At 43.6% G+C, this 24800-nt stretch overlaps 1 protein-coding gene across 1 annotated transcript in view; it reads right to left on the reverse strand.

Moving 5' to 3' along the window:
• The window catches only part of DACH2 (dachshund family transcription factor 2), a 265678-nt gene that overhangs the window by 74687 nt on the left and 166191 nt on the right, over positions 1-24800 (reverse strand). Inside the window, exon 4 of the mRNA XM_044427377.1 lies at positions 17954-18085. Coding sequence (XP_044283312.1) covers positions 17954-18085 — 132 coding nt within the window. The remainder of the gene's footprint in view (positions 1-17953; positions 18086-24800) is intronic.

Here is a 24800-nt window from a genome sequence, read left to right on the forward strand (position 1 = left end):
GAAAGGCACAAGGCACGGAAAACCCAGACGGACTATTGCTTGTCCAATCTGTAGCCTGGTGAGTTCCAAATTTGAGGACAGGAGGCTCAAAGTTTTTGCAAATTTGCTTGGCTTTTAATAACAAAATCACACAAAACTCAGCATCATCTAAACTGGAAGTCTACATACTAGCTTGACTCATTAGACTGAGCTGGTCTTAGAATAGGGTTCAGAGAAACAGAACCTGTGGGGACAAGTTGAGAAAATCCATCAGATTCTCATCCCTTGATCAGATTCCTCACATAACCCTAATATTTTTGCATATTGGAAAATAGTTCATCATGATTACTTCTTTTCTCATAAAGTTATGTGTCCAAAATATTATATCTTATCTTAAGCCAGGATGTGGTCAAATATGAGCTTTTCTCCCTGTATAAAACAGTGTCTTCTTACTCCTGTACATTTCCGCCCCATCATCACATTTCATACGTCTAGTTCTGTATGTAATTCGAGTCATGAGTATTGTGAGGGTAAATTTGACCTTTATTTCATTTGCTCTTAGCTGTGAATCAACAAGTCATGTTCTCCTCGCTTTCCCTTTTCCACCACATACTGCATGTAAAATGAGTAAGATAAATGGACATAATGGGAGGCTTTCACTTACATCTTGCTTATCCATCTTCAAATAGCTTATAAAAAACGCCCTTGCTGGCTTTTATGAACCTGCCATATTGGTACCTTGCCAACTGCACTGACTCTGTGCTTCAGGAACCAGGCTGGTCCTGGTCTTAGTCCTGGTCCTGACTGTCAGAGCCATTGATGGCTTGGATCAAGAAAAACTGCAAGATTACCTGCTCAAATGTGGACCACCTGCCCAAACGGTCATGCTAGGAGTTCCTCCGCTGAGACTCTTCACTTGGTTCTCTCACTACCTGATGTGAATTCTCTGAGGAAGAGATTTTTTTCAGTGGTGGCTCTGCAGTTTTGGAAAGTCTGGCATCTGCTACAATGTCTTCCAAGCACATCAGGTCAAGGCCAAGGCCTTTTGATTTTCGCAGACTTTTAATCCTTTGAGGCACTTTATTCAGATGCAGACGAGCAAGAGTGCAGAATCATTTTTAGGTTCACTGGTGGCCGAATAACCAATAGTGTGACCCTCATCCCTGGTGTTGCATCTGTGTGGATGCTATACACAACAAGAAAGGACTCTGTGAGCACTTGCTCTTCCTGCTGCAGACAGAGTTCCTGCCAGCCACTTCTTGGCTCTTATTCTCAATCTTGGGCAGCAGATAATGTCATGGATACCCTCTGGAAGGGAAGATTTCTCCAGGGAACTGGGTATGAATGCCAAGGCTGATGGGAAGCCAGGTGGCCTCAGGAGTTCCACACCCTTTTATAAAGTTGCCTCTAAAGTTTATTTTCTAGTATCCTTGTGGTGGTTTTTAATATTTTACCATAAGCCACTTTGATTCTGCATTTAAAGGTCTAAATAACTCATGGTTGCGATACCAAGCCTATGAGAGGGAATTTCCTCCTGTTGCTCTAGCAGGCTATATAAAGAACAGAGTATATCTGAAGAAGTCTTAGGACTAAGCCCCCTACCCTAATTAAAAATCCAGTTGCAATAGCAGGCCTTGAAGGTGACTTGGAAAGAAGTCACCTCCTATTTATATTGGACAGCTTTGTCTAAATGATGGCTCAAGATAAAGGACATGGTCTTCAAGTGGCTTCAGAACTCTTTAGTATTATGCAGAGAAGAAAAATAATATATATCTAATAAAGGTTCTTTTCTCTTGCACCATCAGTGTCAAGGTTAATGAGCTAAAGCTAGTTAAATTGATATTACCAAATTAATGACTTTTTTATAGTACACTGCATGGATTTTAACAGAAAGCTTAATGTGGAATAGTTAGTCTTAATTGAATTAGAAGGTATCACATCCATACAATTAAGTGCACTGAAGACTGTGGTATTTTAAGGTAATAGCATCCAATTCTAGCGCCATCCACACAGTCCCTTTGCACAACGGTCCCTCTGCACTACCTCTCCCTGCCAGCCACCTGGCCCGATCCATTCTGGATGCAGGACACTCGTAAATGCGACACGACCAGCATTCCTTCTGAACTGAGCCAGTTCCCTGCAGTCATCAGGGAGGGGGTTGCATGTGGCCCCAATTCTGTCCCAGAGGAGCAGCTGGTAGTGGGCCATGGTGGCCCTGCAGCTGGAGACTCAGAGGCTGAGCCCTGAGCTCACATACTGCCCTCCCACTCTACTGGCCCCAAGCGTCCCCGTTTTGATAGCCCTTGGGCACTCAACAGTAACTATGCTGGGATGCTGGAAGAGGAGAAGGGCATCTTTCTCCAGGACCCAGGACCTGCTCTCAAGCTGCTTTGGGGTGGATTGCATGCTTGCAGGGACCTTTGGTCTGGTGGGTTGCCTGCAGAAGCATGTGCAGGACCAATATCACCAGTAGTGCCGAGTCCTGTGTGGTGTTGGGAGCTGAGGTACCTCCTTTGCACATTCAAAGCCACGGATCTTTTCCTCGCAAGGCATTCTTCATTGACCAAAAGCACAAAGTACCCAGAATGTATCTCTGAGCAAGCACAGAGCAGTTCAGAGGACACAATCTAGTCTTCACCTCCAGGAACTCTCCTTATGAGCATGCCTGAGCGCGATTCCTTCAGAAAGGACCTTCTGAAAACAAGCATGCCTCTTCTCCATGTGCTGATTCTCTAATTGGGCTACCCTCCCCTGCTGACAATATGTCATGGGGTCAAGAGCTGTATCCTCCTTATGCGAGTATGAGAAAATTCCCTGCTCCAAGCTACCTCCTGTCAACTTGGGGGCTGTTTGCCCACCTGGCTGCCTTGGGATCTGTCTCAACATTCCCAGCCCGTCCTCTCCCTTTCCTCTGTTTCCTTCTGATCCTTGTGAAGTCCAGCCAGACACCTTTGAGAATGCAGCCGTCTTTCTCACTCACAACAGATGGTGTTGAAGATGGGCTCCATGACTCTGTCTTCCAGGCTGCCGTGTCTCAAGACCAAGGGAATTCACCCTTCACAAGATCTGCTTGGCAAATTTGCCCATCTCCTCCTCCTTGGGGCCTGCAAGGCAATGGCAGGTGAGGAGGTGGAGGGTACCAGTGAAGCATCGAGTCCAAGTCAGACACATTGTCATTGAGAGGGCGTTCCTGGTCTTGAGGCCAGTGCCAAGAAAATCGCCATTACTCTCTTCTGGTCGGTACTGTGTTCTCATAGAGACGCCAGCAGGATGGATGTCCCTGGCAGACTTCTTCTGAGGTTGGTAGAGACCTGATATCCTCTTGAGATCAAAAATCCCAGTCTTCCTTGCAGGGTGCCCTTGAGCCCCTTTAGGATAAATAAGAGGCTGGTGATGATAAATGGGGACTCCCTCTTGGGACTGAACTATCATGGGGGTCTTAACTCTTTCCTGGGACTGACCAGGGTCTCAGAGCCGATGGTTGATGGAGCACTCGTGGCAGTCACGCTTCCACCTGGCCGTGGCAGCCTCATTTTGACCTGCCTGGACACCTTCCTGGCCATGCAGTCAGGCATTTGGAATCTGCAGCTCCCATGGCCCTGGCCCTCAGTCCATCGGCCTGTTTTGCATTTGATACATGGAGACTACATAGAAGAACAAGTTATACGCCATCTGCAAATAGCAAAGGCCACGCTGTGATGTAATCGGATATAAAATCTGCATGCATGAAAATGTACATGCACATGAAAGCATATTTAAGTGGAAGGACTTGATGATCTACTTACAAGGTACCTATAAGTGCCAGATGATGGATAACGTTTTAGACTAGCCCTATTAGCAGCGATATTGAACGCAGCAGTGCAACTTTTCTGAGCTACTCTTTTCAATTCAAAATGGGGAACTACCAGAAGAAATTGCACTTCTTTCTTGTGGTCGTTGTATATCTGCCTTGCTCTGACCTACTTGCCTGCCCTGTGGAGATCAGGAAACTGCAACAGATTAGTCACCAAGTTTGGACATGGCACAATCAAGAACATCCATGCTTCAGGTGCTGATACTGAGAGAGAGAGAGAGAGAGAGAGAGAGAGAGAGTGGGGGGAGGGGAGTGGGAATAATTTCCAGCAGAGGAACTAGGAAAGAGCAGTGCCTAAGCCAAGAGTGGGAACCTCAGGCTGGGGGCCAAATATAGCCATCCTGGGCTCCCAATCCATGTCTCCAGCTTTCCACAGATGCTAGCCACATTTGGTTAGTATCCTACTCCCTCTCTCAAAACAATGAACTGTTTGGCGCTTTCTGTCTGTCCGTCTGTCCATCCTCCGTCCTCCCTCCCTCCCTCCCTCCCTTCCTTCCTTCCTTCTTATTAACAGGTTTGGTATGGCGTCCTATTATACAAGATCTCAGGATGGCTTTCTTGGCTTTTGTGCAATGTTTCCCTCATAAGTTAAAACAACTGTCTCAGTGCTTAGTTACTGGCAGCAATTGGGCTACAATAAAACATGCTGGTATTTTTGCTTCCACTCCTTCAGCCTTTAATCCCTCACAAGGGCTTCTCCAAACAGGAATTCGACCCTCAGACTCCCAAGGAGGTTCAACAGGCCCGGGAGCATGGCAGCTGGCCCAGAGTGAAGGGTCCCAGCAGAGACTGCTTCATATGGAAGCTTCAAGTGGCAATACCAAATTGCAATAAGAAATGCCGTGCTGTATAATAAATGCAGCTTGCATAGGAGCATGCATCTTTGGAAAGTGTATGTTCCCAGATGTTAAAAGGTGTGGAGTTTTACCTAATGCGAACCAAATTTGCCACCCTCACCTCTCTAAGTCGAAAGAGGTAAAAGGGCGAGGAAGGTCAGGCAATTTTTGGAGGGTTGTTGAGATGTAGGCAATTCATTATTGACAGGTGACAGCAGGTCTTGCATTATTTTCTTTATTTTATTTCACAAGGGGTCTTCAAAATATTTCTGCACTGTTATATTTTATAAATATATTTATATATTTTTTTGCTGATGGCATTAAAAAGTTGGTATGGTACTGGGAAAAATGCATTGCAAAGGGCTATGTAGAAAAGTGATATAATTTGTTTCTGAAATCCTTAATAAATAGAGTTTTAAAAAGTGCAGAGACTTTTTGAAGACCCTTCATTTTATTTTATTTTATGTTTTATTTTATTTATTTTAATTTTGGTTCTGTGAAAGTAGCAGCAGAAATCCCTAAGGTGTTAGAAAGGCCTTTTTCTCTTTAAATATGCATAGAACATAATTGCACCCTAAGTTATAAATATCCATTCAGACATGTCTGAACTGAAAGGCAAGCTAAACTTTAATGTCTAATCTGGAATGCTGCTACTGATTACATGATGCTACAAATTTTGAGAGAAAGGCCCATTCTTACTCTCTGACCGCCATCACTTTGGATCTCAGCTGGCTCTTGGAAGGATATGCGAGAATTCTAGTGGTCTCAAATGCCGCTTCATTCGCCCATTCCGACTTGCACGCCCGCAAATAATCAAAACTCAAAAGGAGTCCAAATGCTATTCTCAGAAAAGCTGAATTCCTGTGACCTGTGAATATTATTCTCAGTAAACAAAGGCACGTATCGTGGGGACAAACACATTAGACACTCTAGATCAAACACCCAAGATAATAAAACTGGTTTTGTTTTCCTTTAAAAAAAAAACAATTTAAATGATTGTTGTAAAATTGGAATGAGGAAATATGTTAGGCCTGGCATTTTCTTTCTGGGCACTCACTTGTATTGGACTGGCATCAACATAGAACTACAATTACAACGTTAATGAATTTTGATTCGGCAAATTGCTAAGAGGAGACAACGCCAGGTCTTTTTTAGGGTTTCAAAATAACAGGACACTCACCTGCAGACACTGCAATTTGGCTATAAAACTGATCTGCCAAAATGGAACTGGTTAACTACGATCTTGCTTTCTGAAACTATATCATAAAAGGATTATTCCAGTTTTCAGCTCATACTCTGAAGGAGCTATCCATGGTTCTGAACTTATTCTAAGGATAAGGTTCTATGCCGGGGCGGCCAAACCGAGGCTCAGGAGCTGCACATGGCTGGGTTTATTTTGCAGCTCGGGGCTTGCTGCTGTGAGTGCCCATAAGTGCCTGCTTGCTGCCGCTGCCACCTGCTGCCCACAGTTACCCACGTGCGGCTTTCAAACAACTGACATTTACCGTATGCGGCTCTTCTGCAGAGCAAGTCTGGCTACCCCTGTTCTATCCCATAGGTAAGTTTAGACTGAAACCTAGAGTGGATACACTGCCCCTGTGACACTGGTGTTACCAGCTTCCACTGGCTCTTCGGCAGCAGTGCCAGAGAAGGGTCTAAAGCAGAACCTCAGGCCCTGGGGTCAAACTGAGCAATCCCTAGGCCCCCACTCGGCCTCTGAGCTTCCCCAGCTGCCACTGCCATTTCTTCTGCACCTCCAATTGTTCGGCTGCTCCCAGCTTGCATGCCAGCTTTCCCCCATCCCAACAGGTCAAAAAGCCTCTCCCGAGGCTGAGGTCCCTCTGGCCCACCAGGCTGCTCCAGATTCCCGCCTTCCTTTCCCCTTGATCCTCAATTGTGCAGTAGATTCCTGGCTTTTGTGCTGTTTTTCCCCATTCTCATAGAATCATGAAATAGCAGAGTTGGAAGGGGCCCATAAGGCCATCGAGTCCAAGTCCCTGCTTAGTGCAGGACCCCAAGTTCAAGCTTCCCCGACAGATGGCTTCCCAGCCGGCTCTGGAATGCCTCCAGTGTGGGAGAGCTGACGGGAACTGGGAATTGTTCTCATATAACCCTAGTCCTTCGTCAGCTTCACTGGCTCCCCATTGAAGTCCGGGCCCAATTCAAGGTGCTGGTGCTTACCTATAAAGCCCTAAATGGCTTGGGACCCGGGTACCTGAAGGAGCGCCTCCATCCATAATTGCCCTCCCGCCCTCTAAGATCGGTGGCAGAGGCCCTTCTCCGGGAACCCTCTGTGAATATTAGGAGGGTGAGTACCCGGAGGAGGGCCTTCTCTGTGGTGGTGCCCCATCTGTGGAATGCGCTCCCCAGAAAGGTCCGCCTGGCACCGTCACTATTAGCTTTTTGGTGCCAGGCCAAGACCTTTTCATTTAAATGTTATTTTAATTGATTGTTAAATTATTTATTGCTTTTATCTAACTCCTTACTTACTGACTTACTGAGTGCATACTGAACCCCGGCACCTGGGAAGGATCAGATAGTCACCAGCCAACGTGTGCTTGTGTGTGTGTTGTCTTCTCTAACACTGTCCCTGTTGGTCAGTAGAACTGGAATTTAGGATTGCTGCATTATGTATTAGATTCCTCTCCTGTTTTCCAGCTTTCAGGTTTACAAGAAACTCCATTTTCAATGGCTCCTTGAAACTTACCCTTAAAAACCGGGCAGTTCAGCACTGTAAGGATTAACATGACAATGCATGTGATGATTCTGAACACTTTCTCAGGAACAGCTGCTACATAAATTGGCTGGGTTCCTCATCCTCCAGTTGATGGAGTCTTCTATTGGAAAAGTTGCCCTCTCTGATTCTGGACTGAACAGAAAGAACTCCTAGGGGTTGCTGTCCATCGTCAACCTAAGCTCCTTGGCCACAGACTGAACGCATCACCTGGTCAGGGCATTTTGCATCATCAAGGAATGTACTGTATAATAATTATTTCAAAATGGGCAGATATGTGTGTCCTTTGGGGATAGGTTTCCTCTTTTTGTAAAGTGTGTAAGTGGCTACTCTACTTTGGGTCAAAGCGAAATCACACCACGAAGGGTGGGTCTCTCTTCCACTCCATGCTTGCCAGGAGCAGAATTGGTCCCTTGATGGTCCCTTCCAGGCCTTTCCAAAAGCCTGGAACCAGCTGGGGGGATATGTATACATAAAGAGGCAACCAATGAAAAAACTAATATTTGTGTTGTCAGAAAATATATCTTTCTGCATAAATCAGGCCTTTTTTTCTAAAAAAAATTGTTTGCATGGGTTTGATAAAATCAGCTCTGATTAAAATTGGCATTTATGTGGCTCCTGCTGTTGGCAGCTGTATAGCTGGCAGAAATACCATTTTTGTTTTTGTTTTGCTCGGCATGGGAGTTGTGCGACCAAACAGAGAATACTTGATCTGGTCTCAGTTTTTCTGTGCATGTGGCTGATTGAGCAAGATAATCTGTTTAAACTTCTCATTCTGGGGAGGGCTTTGCAAATATTTCCTCTCTCTAACCCTCGCCCACAACCCTTTTTCTAATTATATAAATAATAAGGAACACAAGATGTGGGCTGCCTCCTTTGCTACATAGACAGAATGTTCGTGTTGTACACAGGCAAACATGCACACTGTGATTTCTTAAGATTGTGTAGGAAAACTCCCCTTTGGTGGATGTTTCGAAATGCTCCTTGACTTCAGAAACATACTCCTGTGTAGCCTCCTAATGCAATACTGAGAAAAGGGATGGAAGCTTCTAAACACCACATCGATGATGCACAAGAAACCTGAGTTGTTTAACAAATTTTTAAAAAAACCCAAATATCAACCCAACAAATAAAAATTAAATGGGTTGCCTCTCTGAAGCCTGTTTGCAGTAGCAGCAGAAACTTCCACTTACCTGCCTACAATGAACTGTGCGAAAGCAAAATTGCGCTCAGCCCCACCACTGCTATTAACTTGCAAGACTTTAGTCATTCAGTTTGGGTCCCATGCAGAGCAAGGCAGAGCAACCATACAGCCTGCCCCATATTCAACCATTTGATCCCGAAGATAGTTCAAACTCTGCACGTGCCATTTGGCTCCCAGGATTTGAAAAGAGCTTTGCAGCCTCGTGGGAGAGAAGCCTCTGGGGCAGAGAGGATTTGGGGGCCATGCAGCGATATTCCTGTTGTTATTCCTTGTGTTGTTTAGCGCCACACTTTTGTGGAATATAAAAGGACAGGTCCCTGCCCAAAGGAACATGCCACCTAGAATTCAACAGATGGGAAGCAGCAGAAGAGAAGTGAACCAGGGTCAGCACAGCACAGAACAGGAAAGGAATATGGAATTATTCTGGTAGCCGGTACTTCAGCTTGTTTATGGGTTCAGTTACAGGGATGGAGGCATTCTGCCAAGGGCTGCATGGAAACTACATTGCAAACAATAGGCAGGATATTTTTAAGCGAGAGCTGCAGGTGAACTCATCTCTTTTGCAAGGATCCCCTTGCTAACCTTCCCACCTGAAAAGGGAAATACAACTGCTAATATGCAAGCCATAAATAATCTGATGCCAGTCGTGGTCAGTAAGGCTGCATCAGAGACATCCCTTGCTTTTGCTTGATTTAAAATAAAACCCATCTCTATGTTTTCTATGTTTTCTTGAATACATTTCCTGTCAATAGTTTGAAAAATGATATAGATTTAGGGGGATAGCAGTCTCAGTGTAGCATCTCTCATATTATTATTCCAGTATCATCTGTTACAAAGTAAGACCAATTCCCACATCTAATTACAAACAGGATTTCAGAGTCATTAAACAAAATACATTTCCATTAGTGCTGTTGTAAGAAGATAGGGGGTGGGGGTTGAAGATAGTGTATGCTGAATGTCTTGCTCTCTCGCACGCGCGCGCTCTCTCTCTCTCTCTCTCTCTCTCTCTCTCTCTCTCTCTCTCTCTCTCTGTTTCTGTTTCTGTTTCTGTTTCTGTTTACTTTCTTTAAAAAGCTGTAAAGTCTTAGACCTCCGTACTTGAATGATATAAATTTGTTCAGGAAGGAAGGAAGGTGATGAATGTAAGCAGTCTATTCCAAACAGGTTTGCTTTTAAAAACCCATCCCATTTGTACCTCATCGCAGGGATGTCTTGCACTGCATTCAGTCTTAAGTGCTCCTCAGAATTTCAGTTCTCCTTATACTATGATGGCATTTTTAACTTAATGCTAGAAAAATAGCAACACGTAATTTAGTAAATATAATGTAAGCTCTTCATAGATCCTTTTTGTTGGTCCGGTTTATTGCATTACTTAAAACAGGGCATCAGATCTTCATTTATGGGTTGTCTTTAGAAAGTTATATGTTTATTTTTAGAGTGGCCACCAAACTCCAAGCAGAAATTCAGTTGATTTAAAGTTGTTGCACAGAGGGAATGTCAAGCAACGGTTATGGAAAGCTCAACGGTATTTTTCAAAAACACTAGAAAACTGACTCCTGATGGCCACTGTCATGTAGGATTTCTCAAGAGACTCAAACTTGCAAATTCAGACATAAACTGACCAAAGCTACACCTCCCAGCCTGATGTGTCAATGAAAACTTGTGTTATCCATCACCTTTCATACTCTCCAAATGCACAGGGCTAAAAAGGCATCAAAAGTTTTTTGTGGCATCATCCTATGCATGTTTAGAAAAAGACATATATGGGAGGAAATATAGGCTTGTTTCTATCTAAATATGCAAGGTATTGAACCCTTAGAAATTGATCTTTGAAAGGATTTTTAAAAATCACAGATATATGCAGAAATGGGGCTGAGAGCAAGAGAGGAATTGCCCATTCCTGCCCTCGTGTCCCCAACCTTCAGCAGCAGGGAAATGCTGGAAAGATTGCCCCAGCTCCCTTCACAAAGGAGACTATTCTTCCTACCCTTGCCCTTATTCGTTTACCATTAGTTTATTGAGGCAGGAGACCCACTCTGTAATTCTGCATAAAAATATGCATAGCCCGAGTGGCTAAGAAGTTGAGAGTATCACAAAGAGAAATAACCTGCAGAGGAGCTTCTCAAAGAAGCTTTTGATTTCTAACAGAAAGGTTGAAACCAGGACCAAACAGAACCTGAAGTCAAGTAGCACCACCCCAAGCACAAGTCATGATCACTCCTTTTTCCTACCCTCTGCAGTGAAGGCATGTTTCCTCTACCTCCGGCATCTTATGAAGAGCTTTGGACCACGTGATTTCCCGACAGATGAAAAGGATTTTTTAAAGCCCCGAACCTGGGTGTACATAAGTTCCCAGGGATGGAAAACTGGAGCAGTCCCAATGTAAGCTTTGGAAACATTTTTTTGGGGGGAAAAAACAGCAATAAAATTCAAAATATTGCCAAAATACCTCTATTTTGCTATTATTTGTTTTGATAAACATCGGAACAAAACTGCATTGTCCGTATAATAGAAGTGTTTAAATTAAGTATAAGAAGATTCAAAGGTCCACCGGGCTGGCACTCTGCTCATACAATGGCCAACCACTTGCCCATGAGAAACCCATAAGCATGGGCGGAACAGTATCCACCCACCCATGCTCCCCAGCCACTGAGGCATATGGCCTCTGAACACATGCAAATGCGCACGCACACACAAACCGCTCTTCTGCCTGAAATGAAAAAGAGACCCTCACACACTGTTTTTGGATCTTGTCATCTTTACTCTCACAGCAAAATAACAGCTTAGGCAACAAGCTTTTTAGAATAAAAGACCAACCTTTTCTGACTTGAGAATTTAAAAGAGGGATTTTTTTACAAAAATATATTTTTTATGCATGGAAAAAGTGCTGACCGTGTAATAGCTGAGGACTTGTGGTGGGTGTAAAACATGAAAGGTTACAATATGGATCTGTGCCTACACCTTTTCTTTTCAACTCCGAGGCCCATCCCTCCAGCTTCTGCTAACTCGGCAATCATACTGCTGACAGATTTCGAGGTTTTCTAAATAATGCATAGGATTTTCTTTTAACATGTCAGCACAGAAGTATCAATTCTGCCCTTGTGTCATTTGTGATGCTGATTTTTCTTGACAGCATTCCATTAAACCAATGAGTTTCTCCCCTCCTGATGCTCCTTTTAAATATTCCTCTGAGTGATGTATTGTGGTTTTTCAAACAGATTGTGAAGGATGTTTGCATTTAGGAGGAGAAAAAATCCCGCATGGCAGGTACATGGGATACACACACACACATACACAAAGACCGAAGAGAGAACATTTTTGCTAGATATATCTTTTAAGTGAGATTTTTCACTAGACCTTGATCAGACTTCGCTGTTTTGTTGCCTCATTATTGTCTGAGTCTGTCACAAAATTAAGCAACATTTGGACTTCTGAAAAATACAGTGAAAACATTTTGTGCTGTCTGATATTTTGCTCAGCAAGAGTGTTGCATGGAGAGGGGATTTCTCTGGGGACAGGCAGGGGAAAAGGATGGGAACTCTTCTGGAAACCCCACCAAACCAGCAACATCAACTGATTTACTCCTTGCCTGGGGGTTTCCGTGAGACAGCTTTGCCTCGAGAATTATCTGCCAATTCTTCTTTTCTTACAAGCTCCAGGAATCCTTCAAGCACAACAGCTGCTTGTGGTCAAACCCCAGTGTTACGCATCTCTATTTCATGGACTTCCCTCTCTATTTTATCCACTCACTTGCCCATTTAGCAGTCTGGTGCCCTGCTCCCAGTCATTTCCTATTCTCTACATGGCTTTCATGATGAGGGGATTGTTGTAATATACATGCCACTGGAGGCACGTATAGGTTTTTTCTGACATCAGAGTGAATGTCCAAGTTTACATGGCGTTCTCTGGGCACAGGGGTTCAAACTAAACAAACGAAAGCAACTCATGGTGTCATCCTCCCCATGTGCCCTCCCGCCCCTTGGGATCTGAGGCAGAAGTCCTTCTTCGGGAGCCGTCCTTGAAAGGGATCAGGAGCGTGGCTACCCAGAGGAGGGCCTTCTCTGTGGTGGCACCCAACTGTGGAACACACTCCCAGAGAGGTTCGCTTGGTGCCAACACTTTTTTCCTTTTAGCACCAGGTGAAAACCTTTCTATTTCCCCACTATTTTAATTAATTGTCTTAATTTGTGGTTCTTATGTTTATTATTGGATGCTGTGCTACGTTTATCTCTTTATCTTATTTTATTGGTATTGTTGTAAACCGTCCCGAGACATCAGTGATGGGACAGTATATAAAAGTTTTAAATAAATAAGCAAATAAATAAAATTGGAGGCATGCTCAGATGACCTAAAACTCCCAGAATTCCCCAGGCAGCACTGGGGATGGCCACCAATGTGGAGGGCTTTAGAAAGTGACTGGGCAAATTTATTTATTTTATTTATTTATCCACAAATCCACGAAGGAGGAGCCTATCTATGGCTGCAAGTCATGATCGGCTTTACTCCATGTCCAGTAGCAGGGGCATTCGGCTGATGCTCGCCAGGTACTGGGGAACATGGGCTAGAGGGCACTCATTGCACCCCTGTCCTGCTTGGAGGTTTTATGCAGGCAGGTGGCTGGCCACTTCTTATGTTCTTAGAATGGTGCCTTGAATGTTGCCCCAGTCTGACAGTTCCACGAAGCAACGCTAAGCGTTCTCTAAAGCAGTGTTGAGAGAGTTTGACCCTTTAAGGCAGCTCCAAAGTATCTAGGTTATCCACCCTTAAAATGTTGGTCTGGCATTGTTATCTTCACAGCAGCAGCTTAAGACTTTATCTCAAGCATCTGGCAGAATATTACGATGTATTTAATCAGGTCTCAAATTCTTCTTACTGTTGATCATTTAAAATAATAGATAGAAGTTTGTGTCTGCATGTGTCTAGGTTCATATGTATGCGATGTTGGTTTTTTAATAATGCATTTTAAGGTTTTAAACTTTGTAAACTGCATAGAGAACTTTGGCTATTGGGCAGTATAAACATGTTAAAAAATAATATTTCAGGAAGAAGAAATCCATCATTGCAATGCAATTTCAGTGATGCAAGTGTTTGTTTGCCAAATTCAGCCAGTGATAAATTTGAGGTAACTCCAGAGATTGCTGGGCATCTATTTTCTGAGCTTTCACTAGACCCAGCCTTACAGTTTACAAGTCATAAGGCATAAATAAAAAGGACACGGGTGGTCGTCAACCAAACAAACAATTTCTCCTCTTTGCTTGTTTTCGGCTGTTCAGTGCCTTAGTGTGACCACTTGACCAACTGCCAAAAAAGAGCATATGTTTCATCAAAACAGGACTCTTTTGCATGAAACCTACACATGCTAATTTATGGATAGAGACATACATTTCAGCCTTTTCATAACTTAAACAGAGATACAGTAGACATCACCAGGTAAAGTCCCACACATCTTGGAGCCGCAATACTTGACAGAGTCCCTTTTCCAAGCATTATCTGCCCAGACACTGTGGTTAAAATCGGAGGCCTTCCTCCAAAGACCACCTCCTAAAAGGCTTGTTTGATGGCAAGAAGAAGGGCCTTCTTTGCGGAGGTCCCAAAGTAAGAAATACTCTCTCTGCTGAAGCTCGCTTGACACCAGTTTTCCTATCATTTCGTTTCATGAATTATCCTTCATGTTTAGGCATTTAACATTTCCAAATAAGACTGGGAGAGTGAGCATTGTCAACATGAACCTGATTTAGAGGTTTAAATAGTTAAAATTTGGTTTTAAATCCATGGTGAAATGCTATGAGGTTTTTACCATATATTTTATACTGTATTTTATCCACTTTATCCATTGTTATACACTGTCCAGCGAGCTTCAGTTACTGGGAAGTATCGATATATAACAAGAATATTAATAAAAATTAAAATCATAACAAGAACAACAACAGTGGAAAACTAATGGGCTGACCTGTTGTCCAGATGATATTTCAGGAAAGGCCATTCCAAGGCCCAACCTTTCCTTCTGATGGTTTTTTATCTTTGAACAAGGCATGGAAGCACAGCCCTTGGAATGGAGGACGTCTTTGAAATACAGCGTGAAAAGAGCTTTGCACAACGTGAAAAGAGGGTGTATACCTATCCCATTTGTTTCTGCATTCCAAGCTTCAACCTTGGATGGTCAGAACATGCAGATCATGGGCCAGCTGTGGATTGCACGCAAGACCCTTGCAGAAGGCACATAATCCCTGCAGAAACTCCAAGGGTTTTTAATTCCGTTTTACCAAATGGATTCTAGGAAAAGAAGGAACTGGGCAAATCCCATTTCATTCAAGCCAGATTTCCAAGCATCTTTCCTGCGCCAGTCATGCTATCACGAAAGTCCACGAGACAATCATTTTGAGTGAAAATGATTTAAAGGCGTATATTTTCTGTCTGTCATGGAGAAATTACTATGTAGCAACACAGGAAGAAAACAACAGATTCTCTCCACATATTTTTACAAGTAAACAGACAGCTTCAAACTCTTTGTTACATGGTGTGGGTGTGCGTCTCCAATAGAATAACAAACCCGACTGCTGTAAACCAATATTTCTGATTTGACAGCTACAGTTATAACTGTTCATGCGTTGATTTCCCACAAACTCTCAACAGCCATAACCTTTAGTGATTAATTATAAAGTTCCAGGAGCAATAGTACGCAGACTAATTTCCTAAAACAATAAAAAGACAGAATTTCTCATTTGGAGCTAAATGAAACACGAACAGGTTGTTATTCATGCTGGAATCGAGATGCGGAGTCATGTTGCAGCTATTACAGAAGCTATTAAACACAACCTCGAATCAAAGAAACTGGAGGTCTGTCTCCTTAAAATAAAATGTTTGCCTCAATAAATGTGGATCCAGGCTTGTGCTTGTGTTACTTTCTGCTTTTGTTAAGAAGTCACTTTCAAAATTCAATCTCCTTTTATTCTTGTTTTACAATACCATTTCATTTATTTTTAGCACTCATTTAGACTGTAAGAGTCTCTGCACACACACACACACACACACACACACACACACACATATGCTTGCACGCGTTTGCTGAAAGTTTGTGCACGCACACAAAATTAGTATGTGTGTTCGCAATTTCAACTCACCAGGGCAGCAGCCTCAAATGGCAAAGGTTGTCTGTAAAGATGATGCCCAAGCGATTAAGAGTCATCTTTAGGGCTGGCAAGGGACCATCGCCCAATGGGAGACATCCCACATTTTATGCAAAAGGTCCTAGATTCAGCTTCACTTAAAGGATCTCAGGTATCCTGTATGAAAGCCTTTTAGGGCAATTATTTAGGAATTGCAAAAAAGAGGACGCAGATTTGCATAATATTTGCACACGCTAAAATACAGAAGAATTACTACCACTTGAACAGAGATACTCTCTCTCTGCTCATGGTGGGGAAGACTACAAATGGCTGATGAGCAAATTTGAGGCTCCTTTTGCTCAGTGAGCGTTCTCAGGGCAGCTCTCTGTTTGTGGATCTCCCTCTCAGGACAGGCATGATTTATTCCTTTAGGATATTTATATCCTGCTTTTCTCCTGCAAGGACCCAAGGTGGCTTACAAGGTCCCCTTCCTCCTCCTCTCCCTTCCACCTCCCAACGTTCTGCTGAGGTAGCTTGGGCTGAGAATGGGAGATCAGGCCAAAGTCACCCCATGGGCTTCCTGTCCTGGATCTCTTAAGTCCCCATCCAGCGTTCTTGCTGCTACACCACATCAGATCTCGATGATTAGCCTAACTGTGAATATTTCTAAACGCAAAACAAATAGCTCTTGGTTTACAAAAGTATTTGTCGCCTGGCTTGTTCATTAGACTGTTATTGTATTCTTAACTGTTTGATTATGATAGCAGGATTGCACTGCTGTTTTATTGGCACTTGTTTCATTAGTAATGCATACTGTTCAGTTCTCCTCTGGAGGAAGGGTAGTGTATAGGAATTAAAACAAACAAAAACAAACACATTTTCAAAGGCCCACCTGGCCGATCCACCTCCTTGGAACTTCCTCTTTCAAGGTGTCCAACCTGACCTCTGAAATCAGACCCTGAAGGCCACTCTGTACCAAAAATCTCATCCTAGGTTACAAACTATCCTGAAAGTTGTCCAAATAAGTGGAGTGGGGGATGGGGGGCATTTGTCGCATTACTGAATGCTCCTCCGTATAGTAAAGATCTCTGCACTCAAGAAACCAGATTGCAGAGATAAGAATGGAGCACACTGAATGGTCTGCTTCCTACTGCCTAATCTTCAGTTTTATCAGATTTGTTTTTATTATGTCTGCTTGCACTGAGAACTTCAGATATAGGGCGATCCATATATTGAATGAACGAGTAAAATAAAATTCCATGTTTAGGGAGATAAGAATGCAACCCACCCAGCACAAGAACAGTTATACTACATAATGTACCATGTTTGTAAAGATCAGCTTTGCAAGAGAAGACCAGGAGGCAACGGCTGTGTTTTAAGAATTCGGACAGCTGGAGGACCATGAAGGCCAAGTACACGAGCCGAAGTCCTTCATGTAGCCAAGGGAGGCCACCCGTAATATCCCTAAAGGGCCTCCAACAAGCCAAGACTGAGCCAGGGCTGTGGTCATAAGACCATAAGAAAAGCCATCGCAGATCACACCCATCTAGGCCACCCAGTGGCCAACCAGCTGCCCATGGGAGGCCCACAAACAACATCCTCCTGCCCATGTTCCTCGGGATATCGTGACGCAACCCTGTAAAAGCTAAGGAGGTAAGCTGACTTGCGGGCCAGCAGGATATATCCCTAAACAAGAAAGCCATATTCTTCCAAATCTCAGCATCCCACCTGCAAACTGAGGACAACGATGCAGGTCTACTTTAGGGGACTGCCCTGTGCATCCCTGGAATGATAAACGCAAAACATGGAGTACTTGAAACATGCTAATTATTATGATTACCATGTGAAGATAGTCTGATGAACAATCCTTTCCCTCAAGGCTAAGCATTTAGGCCTCCTTTTGCCCAAATAAAACAAGGCCAACATTTGTCAAAAAAGGAAAACACTCCCAAACTCCATCTGCACCAAACCCTCCATTGCGTGTAGAATTTTTCTAACCATGATGGATGATTTCTTACCTATTATTATGATTTTTGAATTGCGGTATGAGAGGCAAATGGCCAATTTCAGCTCTGCAATCTGGTGTGAGTCTCTCATAAAATGGCCATTCTAGGCTGTTTACAACCCAAATGGCAACACAGTGACAATGGAAGGATTTCATTTGGCCAATGGGCAAACCATAAATAGCCAGAAGTGTGTCTCTATCACACACAAGAAAGTCATGCTTAAGACTTGCCTTACCTGCATTGGAATTGAGTTCCTCATTCTCCGATTCGGTTCCGTTCTGACTCCCACTTCCATGGATGCTATTCATGGCCATCAGCTTCATCTTCTGCAGTTTCATTGCTTCAGCCATGGCAGCAGCCGTTAGACCTGGCCAGAAAAATAGACAGAAAAACTGCATTAAACAAAATTACCAAATACTGTATGTTTCCCTTCAGCTAGTCTGTGATGGGAAAGAACGGACTGGTAGGACCTGTGTTTGCAACTGGTATTCTTGGGCAGAGTTCAGGGCTCTCCTGAATTCATTTTTCTGGCCTACCACTGTGAGCAGCAGCAAGCAATCAAAGCTAGTCTTGCCCTTCATTTCCCGCAATGTCTCTAACCTCTACTATGTTGGCCTCTGGACCATTGCAAGAAATTAAAAGTTTGGCCAGACCCAACTGGGCAACACCAAAGCTGTCGCCATGGAGACCCACAAGACAGGGAAGGGACTCCACCTGAGGAAAGCTAACCCTGCATGTCGTGAGCGGAGCCGGCTGGTGCCGGAGGTCAGACTAGATGGCCTGGGAGACCCCTTCTGACTCGCTCTGTTTTCTATGTTTCTATGTAGTTAACATACAAGCATAATGATCCACCCTGCAGCCTCCAGCGTATCAACAGATGCCCCTCTTGGTGCCTGCCTTGTTCCTAACCCCTTCTTATTCTCTTAAAAGATGTTTTTAACTCTTCTAAATTATATTTTTATACCACCTGTAGGCAAAGCTCTGTGGGTGATTCACAACATTTTGAGCCACACATCCATATTTCAACCAGGCCTGACCTTGCTCAGCTTCCAAGATTAGACAGAATGAGACACTTCAGGCTGGGTGGCCAGCATGCGGCAAAGCAAAGCGTCATCCTTTGGAGCTGCCTTCATTCAGTTTTGAAGGGTGCAGTTTTGTCTGTTGGAGCTGGAACCTCACTTCTGCCTTGCATTTTACCTCCTCAGCTTGCTTTCTAAGAAATGAGTGTTTGGTGGCTGATCTGGCTCACCATGGTAGCCATTCTGTAAAAGCACCCACAATTCTCCCTCAAAACGCCAATTGTGCTCAAATGTTGGAGACCACTGAATTTTCAGGGGAGAGCAAAAAGAAGCCCATCCCCTTTTCTTTCTGCAGTGGTCCAGCTAGCTAAGATTAGAAGACTCTAAGGGGCATGGTTTGTCTAAAATTAGACTGGGGCAGCTGTGTGTGACTGATTTTCCCTTTGACACATATATTATGTATTTGTATTCAACATATTTATATAAATCTCTCCCCCAATAGAAACATTTTGGCACAATGCACTTAGTACACAGAACAGCAGTAACTCAATAAAGCAAGAAGTGCTCTAACTTGTTAAAGTCTTTAAAAATGTGGCATTTACTACTTTCTGAGAAAGCTGCTAAGGAAGGTGTAAACAGACCTTAACATAAACTTTTGATTGATTCCCTGCTTCAGTCATAACATAAACCATAAATATTGCTATTTTGACAAAAACCAACGGTAAAATGAAAATCGGATCAAAACGATAAAAACAAACCACATTCAAGTGTTGTTAGAAAGAGAGAGGAAGCAAATAGCACCTCAGTATGATAACAGTGCTGTAATCACAGAACTATCGCACTATCTTCTCTTGCAAGCACAGTGATGGTCAAGGAAGGTCAACACGGAATATCACCCTTTATGAAACAAGGAATGCCTGACATTCAAGCTGGATTCTGAAAAGAGGCACTAGAGATCATAGTGAAATTATTTGTTGGCTACTGAAGAATATCAAATAATTTCAGGAGACAATGAGTTTATGCTATATAAACTACCACAGAGCCTTTTGGGGTCACAAAAAGCTATGGATGGTCTTGAAAGAAATGGGTGTGTCTCAGCTGAAATGTAACTTGTATTGTGGATAAGAAGCTACTGTTAGGACCGAATATAGAGAAACTGAATGGATGCATATAGGAAAAGGTGTCAGACGAGGGTGTATTTCATCTCCCTATTTGTTCCATTCGTATGCAGAACATGTCATAAAGAAAGCTGCATTAGGATCAGAGGCACGACTGAAAAAGGGTGGAATACACATTAGATGCAATACTAATGGCAGAAAGCCACAATGAATTAAAATGACTCCCACTGAAAGCGAAGGAAGAACAAAAGCAGGCCTGCAGATGAATATTGAGAAGAAAAACTACATAAGTATTAGAGAACTTTACTGTCGATAATTAGAAAATTCAAATTGTCAAAGATTTTGTATTTCTTGGATCAGTCATCAATTCAGTTGGAGACGGCCACCAAGAAATTAGAAGAAGACTGAGACTTGGAACGGCAGCAATGCAGGAACTAGAAAGATAATCAAATGCAAAGATATTTCACTGGAGACCAAGGCCAAAATCCTCAGACTATGTATTGTTAATCACTCTGTCTGGTTATAAAAGCTGGATGGTGAATTGCTGACAGGAAGAAAACTGATGCATTTGAAACATGGTGCTGGAGGAGAGCTTTGCGAATACTGTGGACTGAAAGAAAGACAGAGTGGGTCCAGATCAAATGAAGTCAGAATTTTCCCAGGAAGCTCAAAAGACAAAACTGCGGCTGTCGTAGTTGGGACACTTCATAAGAAGGCAACACTCCCTGGGGAAGACAATCATGCTAAAGACAATCATGCAGAAGGAGAACCAAGTAAGAGATGGCTTGACTCCGTAAAGGAAGCCGCTGCCTAGCAAGGGCTGAGCTGAAGAACTAAGGACATTTTGGAGAGCTTTCATTCATAAGATCACCGTAAGTCGGAGATGACTTGACAGTGTATGACAACAACAACATCTGTTTGATCTGTAAATAGAACCCATCATAAAGAAAGCGGAAGATACATAAATAATTAAAGATATGCAGATGATTCCATAATACTAGCAGAAAGTAGCAGTGAATTGAAAGGACTCCTGATGAAAGTGAGAGAAGAAAGTGCAAAGGCAGGACTGCAGAGGAACATAAAAGGAACAAATGTTATGACTGCAGAAGAACGATGCAACTTTAATGCCAGCAAGAAAGAAATATGAAAGGTTTTGCATATGTAGGTTCAATCATCAACTCAAAGGGAGACTGCAGTCAAGAAATTGGAAGAAGACCGAGACTTGGAAGAGCAGTAATGAAGGAAGTAGAAAAGATCATCAAGCTTAAGGATGTTTCGCTGGAGTCTAATTCCAAGGTCATCCAGCCACTGTATTCCTGATCACTATGTATGGGTGTGAAAGCTGAACAGTGAGGAAGGCTGACCGGAAGAAAAAATGATGTGATGGGAACATGGCGCTAAGGACAGCTTTGTGAATCCCCTGGACTGACAGAGAGATCCAGGGAGGCCTTCTTGGGAGTCATGAAGAAATGGACACTGTCACACATTGGGCATATCAGGAGAAGGCAAGATTTACTGAAGAAGACCATCACGCTGGGGAAAGGCAGGAGAATGAGAGGGTGACAGCGTGTGAGATGGGTTGATTCGGTAAAGAAAGACACAACTTTGAGTTTGCAAGAGCTGAGCAGGGCTGTCACGAGCAGAAGGCTTTGAAGCACATCCATGCTTAGGATCACCAAAAGTTGGAGACAACTTGATAGCGTGAGGCAACAGCAAAGCTAAAGATTTAATTAATGTCAATCGCGACAAGGGGTTTTTTAAAAGGTGGTTTAAACACAGAGTAAAGGATTAAATGCCATCTGATATTTACACATTGGGGTTATAGGTGAGTCTCCATATCAAATTACACAGTACTTCAGGTTATCATCATCCCCATCATCATCACAATGGGAGTGGGGCTATTGGCAAAAAAAGAGGGGCTTTTTTCCTAAGCCTACAGCTCAGTGGGTTGTGTGAGAGAGAAGAACTTAAAACAGCAGCTGTGCGAAAAACGCCATGTGAGAAAAATTAAGCCACTGCTCTGGTTTTCCCACTGTGTTTGTGTGCACATGCACACGCCATGTGTATGATTTTCCCAAATTTGCCCCCTGAAAATAAAAAAGTGTCAAAACAGGGGTAAAATAATGGCTGGTCATTGGTGGGAATGACAGCCATATAGCTGTAGCCCTCAACCACCCCAATCTAGATTCCCTATGGCATCCCATACCTTGTATTATCCACAGAGGAAAAAAAATGCTCCATTGCAATTGGCCACAAAGCAATTGACAACAGTGGTGCGACAACAGTGTCAACTCTTCCATCAGTGCCCAGACCCAGCAGCCAAGGAGGGTGGCTTCCAAAGGATGTTGCGGGGAGGAATCCATGCGTCCCACAGCCATTGCTTGGTCTGGCATAAGACCAGAGCTGTTGTGGAGCCACGGTGTCCGAGGACACCATGTCGGTACTCGCTGGGAACACGAGCAATGATCGCACCTGCCACCCCTGTTGGACTTCTATTCCACCACCTGTTTTAATGCAGGGTCCTTTGGCTTGGCTTGGCCTTGGATGGGCCATTGAGCTTTACAGAAGACCCACTCCCAGTGGAGATGGGCAGGTAGAGCTGGCTGCATTTTCATGCTGTAATTGGGGGCATGGCCCACGTGACTGTCCTGATGAGCGACTGAAGTGCAAATTGTACCCCTGCACCATTGGGTGTGCACATGTGAATTTAGCATGGCTCTCTCACGAGTCGCTTCTGTTGCTCAGAATGGGCTGGATGGTACCCATTCTTCTGCATTAGCTGGAATGCTCTTCTGTCAAAACTGTGAATGACTACATTAAATAAAGAGGAGCTGAGTGTAATCAAATCCTGAGGTGTGCAATTAATTAAAATTGCATGGCAAGCCACAGTGCTGCCGTACAGTCTGTCATATTAAAACAACGACAACAAACATTTAATTAAATTAACAGACCACCACCACTTGCAATGAACAACATTCCAAAGCGGGTGGTGGGTGGGGGAGAAAGCAAACAAAAATCATCAGCCGGGCTCTGCTGTTGTTTCCATGCTGAAATGTGTCATTTGTGGTGTACATATCACCTGTGTGTGATATTGGCATTCAAAGCTGTTGCGGGTCAAGAATGATGTTCCGAAACATCTGGCACCATGAAATGTTAATATGTGATACCAAACTGAAAAGAGAGGAGGGAAAAGTCAGCTCCACAACAGATTTCAGGAGCATTTCAGATGGTTCTAAAGCTTAATTTCTGCTTTGGGTCTGGGATCTGGTGCGAGCCCCAAAGCAGAGCGATGGTAACCCGCCCAAGATCATCCACTGAGCCTCCTGGGTGAGCGGGGCATTGAACTTGGGTCTCTTGTGTTCATGTGAATGGGTGAATGTGCGTAGAGGGGAGGGTGCACGTGAATGGATGCTTGTTGTTATCGACTGTGTGTCTTATGAGAAGGGATGCGTAAGTTAAGAGTGGATGCTGATGAATGAAGTTGCGTGTATGAGATGAAGGCTATTGTTGTGCCCTGGCACTCTTTAACTTTCCCCAGATACTTTTTGGTTTGCATGTTCCCACTTTTGCAAGATCCCATCAACTACCAGCACGCAGGCCTTGGGAGGCTGGCCCCAAAGAAAGGAGCTCTCAGTGTAAAGATGGTTCCTCAAGCCCTATTTGTCTATGTATGCACGGATATGGACACACACACACACACACTACTTAATACTAGAAGTGCATTCAGAACTTTGGCACAGTTGGTTTCTCCATTCATTTCAATGGAGTGGAGAGGTTTTGTTGAAATGCGCACTCCTCTGCTGAACTGAATGGGAAAATCCTAAATAGTGCATTATATAGAATCATAAAATAGTAGAGTTGGAAGGGGCTATGAAGGCCACCGGGTCCAAGCCCCTGCTGTTGCAGGACACCAAGTCCCACCATCCCGCTCAGAGGACTGCCCAGTTTTCCCTTGAATGTCTCTGGTGTGGGAGAGCCCACCACCTCTCCGGGCAGCTGGTTCCACTGCCGTATTGCTCTGACAGTGAGGAAGCTTTTCCTGATGTCCAGCCTGAATCTGGGTTGTCACAGCTTGAATGAATTATTCCGTGTCCTACACTCTGGCATCAGCAAGGAGAGATCTTGACCTTCCTCTTTGTGACAGCCTTTGAGGTACTTACAGAGGGATATCATCTCCCCCCTCAGTCTTCTCTTCTCAAGGCGTTTCCAAACCCTGGATCATTTTTGTTGCCCTCCTCTGGACCCTTTCTAATGTTTCTGCATCTTTCTTAAATCCTGGTGCTTTGGGGGCTAACATGCAGGGTGCTAGAGAGAAAGTTTTAAAGGGACATCTCATTCTAGCTTTCATTCTCTTGCCCAAGACGGCAACTGTGTTTTGTGCATCTTGAATAAAGCTCATGAAGAGGGCATCCTGATGGATGCCAGGATGCGGCCACCAAAAGAAAAGCAGCCACTAATAAGGTTGCAGCATCAGTGAGGAGCTTCTGAAGCTCCACAAGGTTTTGAGATTTTGGCCTCAGCTCTTGGAGAATATCCTTCGACGTGCCCTTTGAACGTCGTACATTCCCATCCATGCACATATCTAAATATTACCATGATAAGAAGCTAAATCAGTTAAGCAATAACATTATTAACTAAACCCTAGATATGCTGATACTGTTTTCTGAAAAGAAAAAGAACCCTTTTTATATGTTAAATGATTGAAAGGAAGCCTCAGAATCAGAGTTAAAAAGGAACAGGCTGGGTAAGATTGGATTTTCCCTTCCCTTTCTTCTCAGAGGCCCGGTTTCTGATGGTTGATTGATTTCATGACATTCTCTGCTCCTTTTAGAGTCTCGGCTATGGGAATTTGTCAGGATTGTAATACTTAATACTTTTAGTGAGCTCCACTCCAGCAACCTTCATCTTATGTGTAGTTGACTGTCTGACCCTTTTGGTGCTCAGG

This window comes from Varanus komodoensis, unplaced genomic scaffold, assembly GCF_004798865.1.
Source record: "Varanus komodoensis strain SLA01 unplaced genomic scaffold, ASM479886v1 scaffold18_3, whole genome shotgun sequence".
Lineage (NCBI taxonomy): Eukaryota > Metazoa > Chordata > Lepidosauria > Squamata > Varanidae > Varanus > Varanus komodoensis.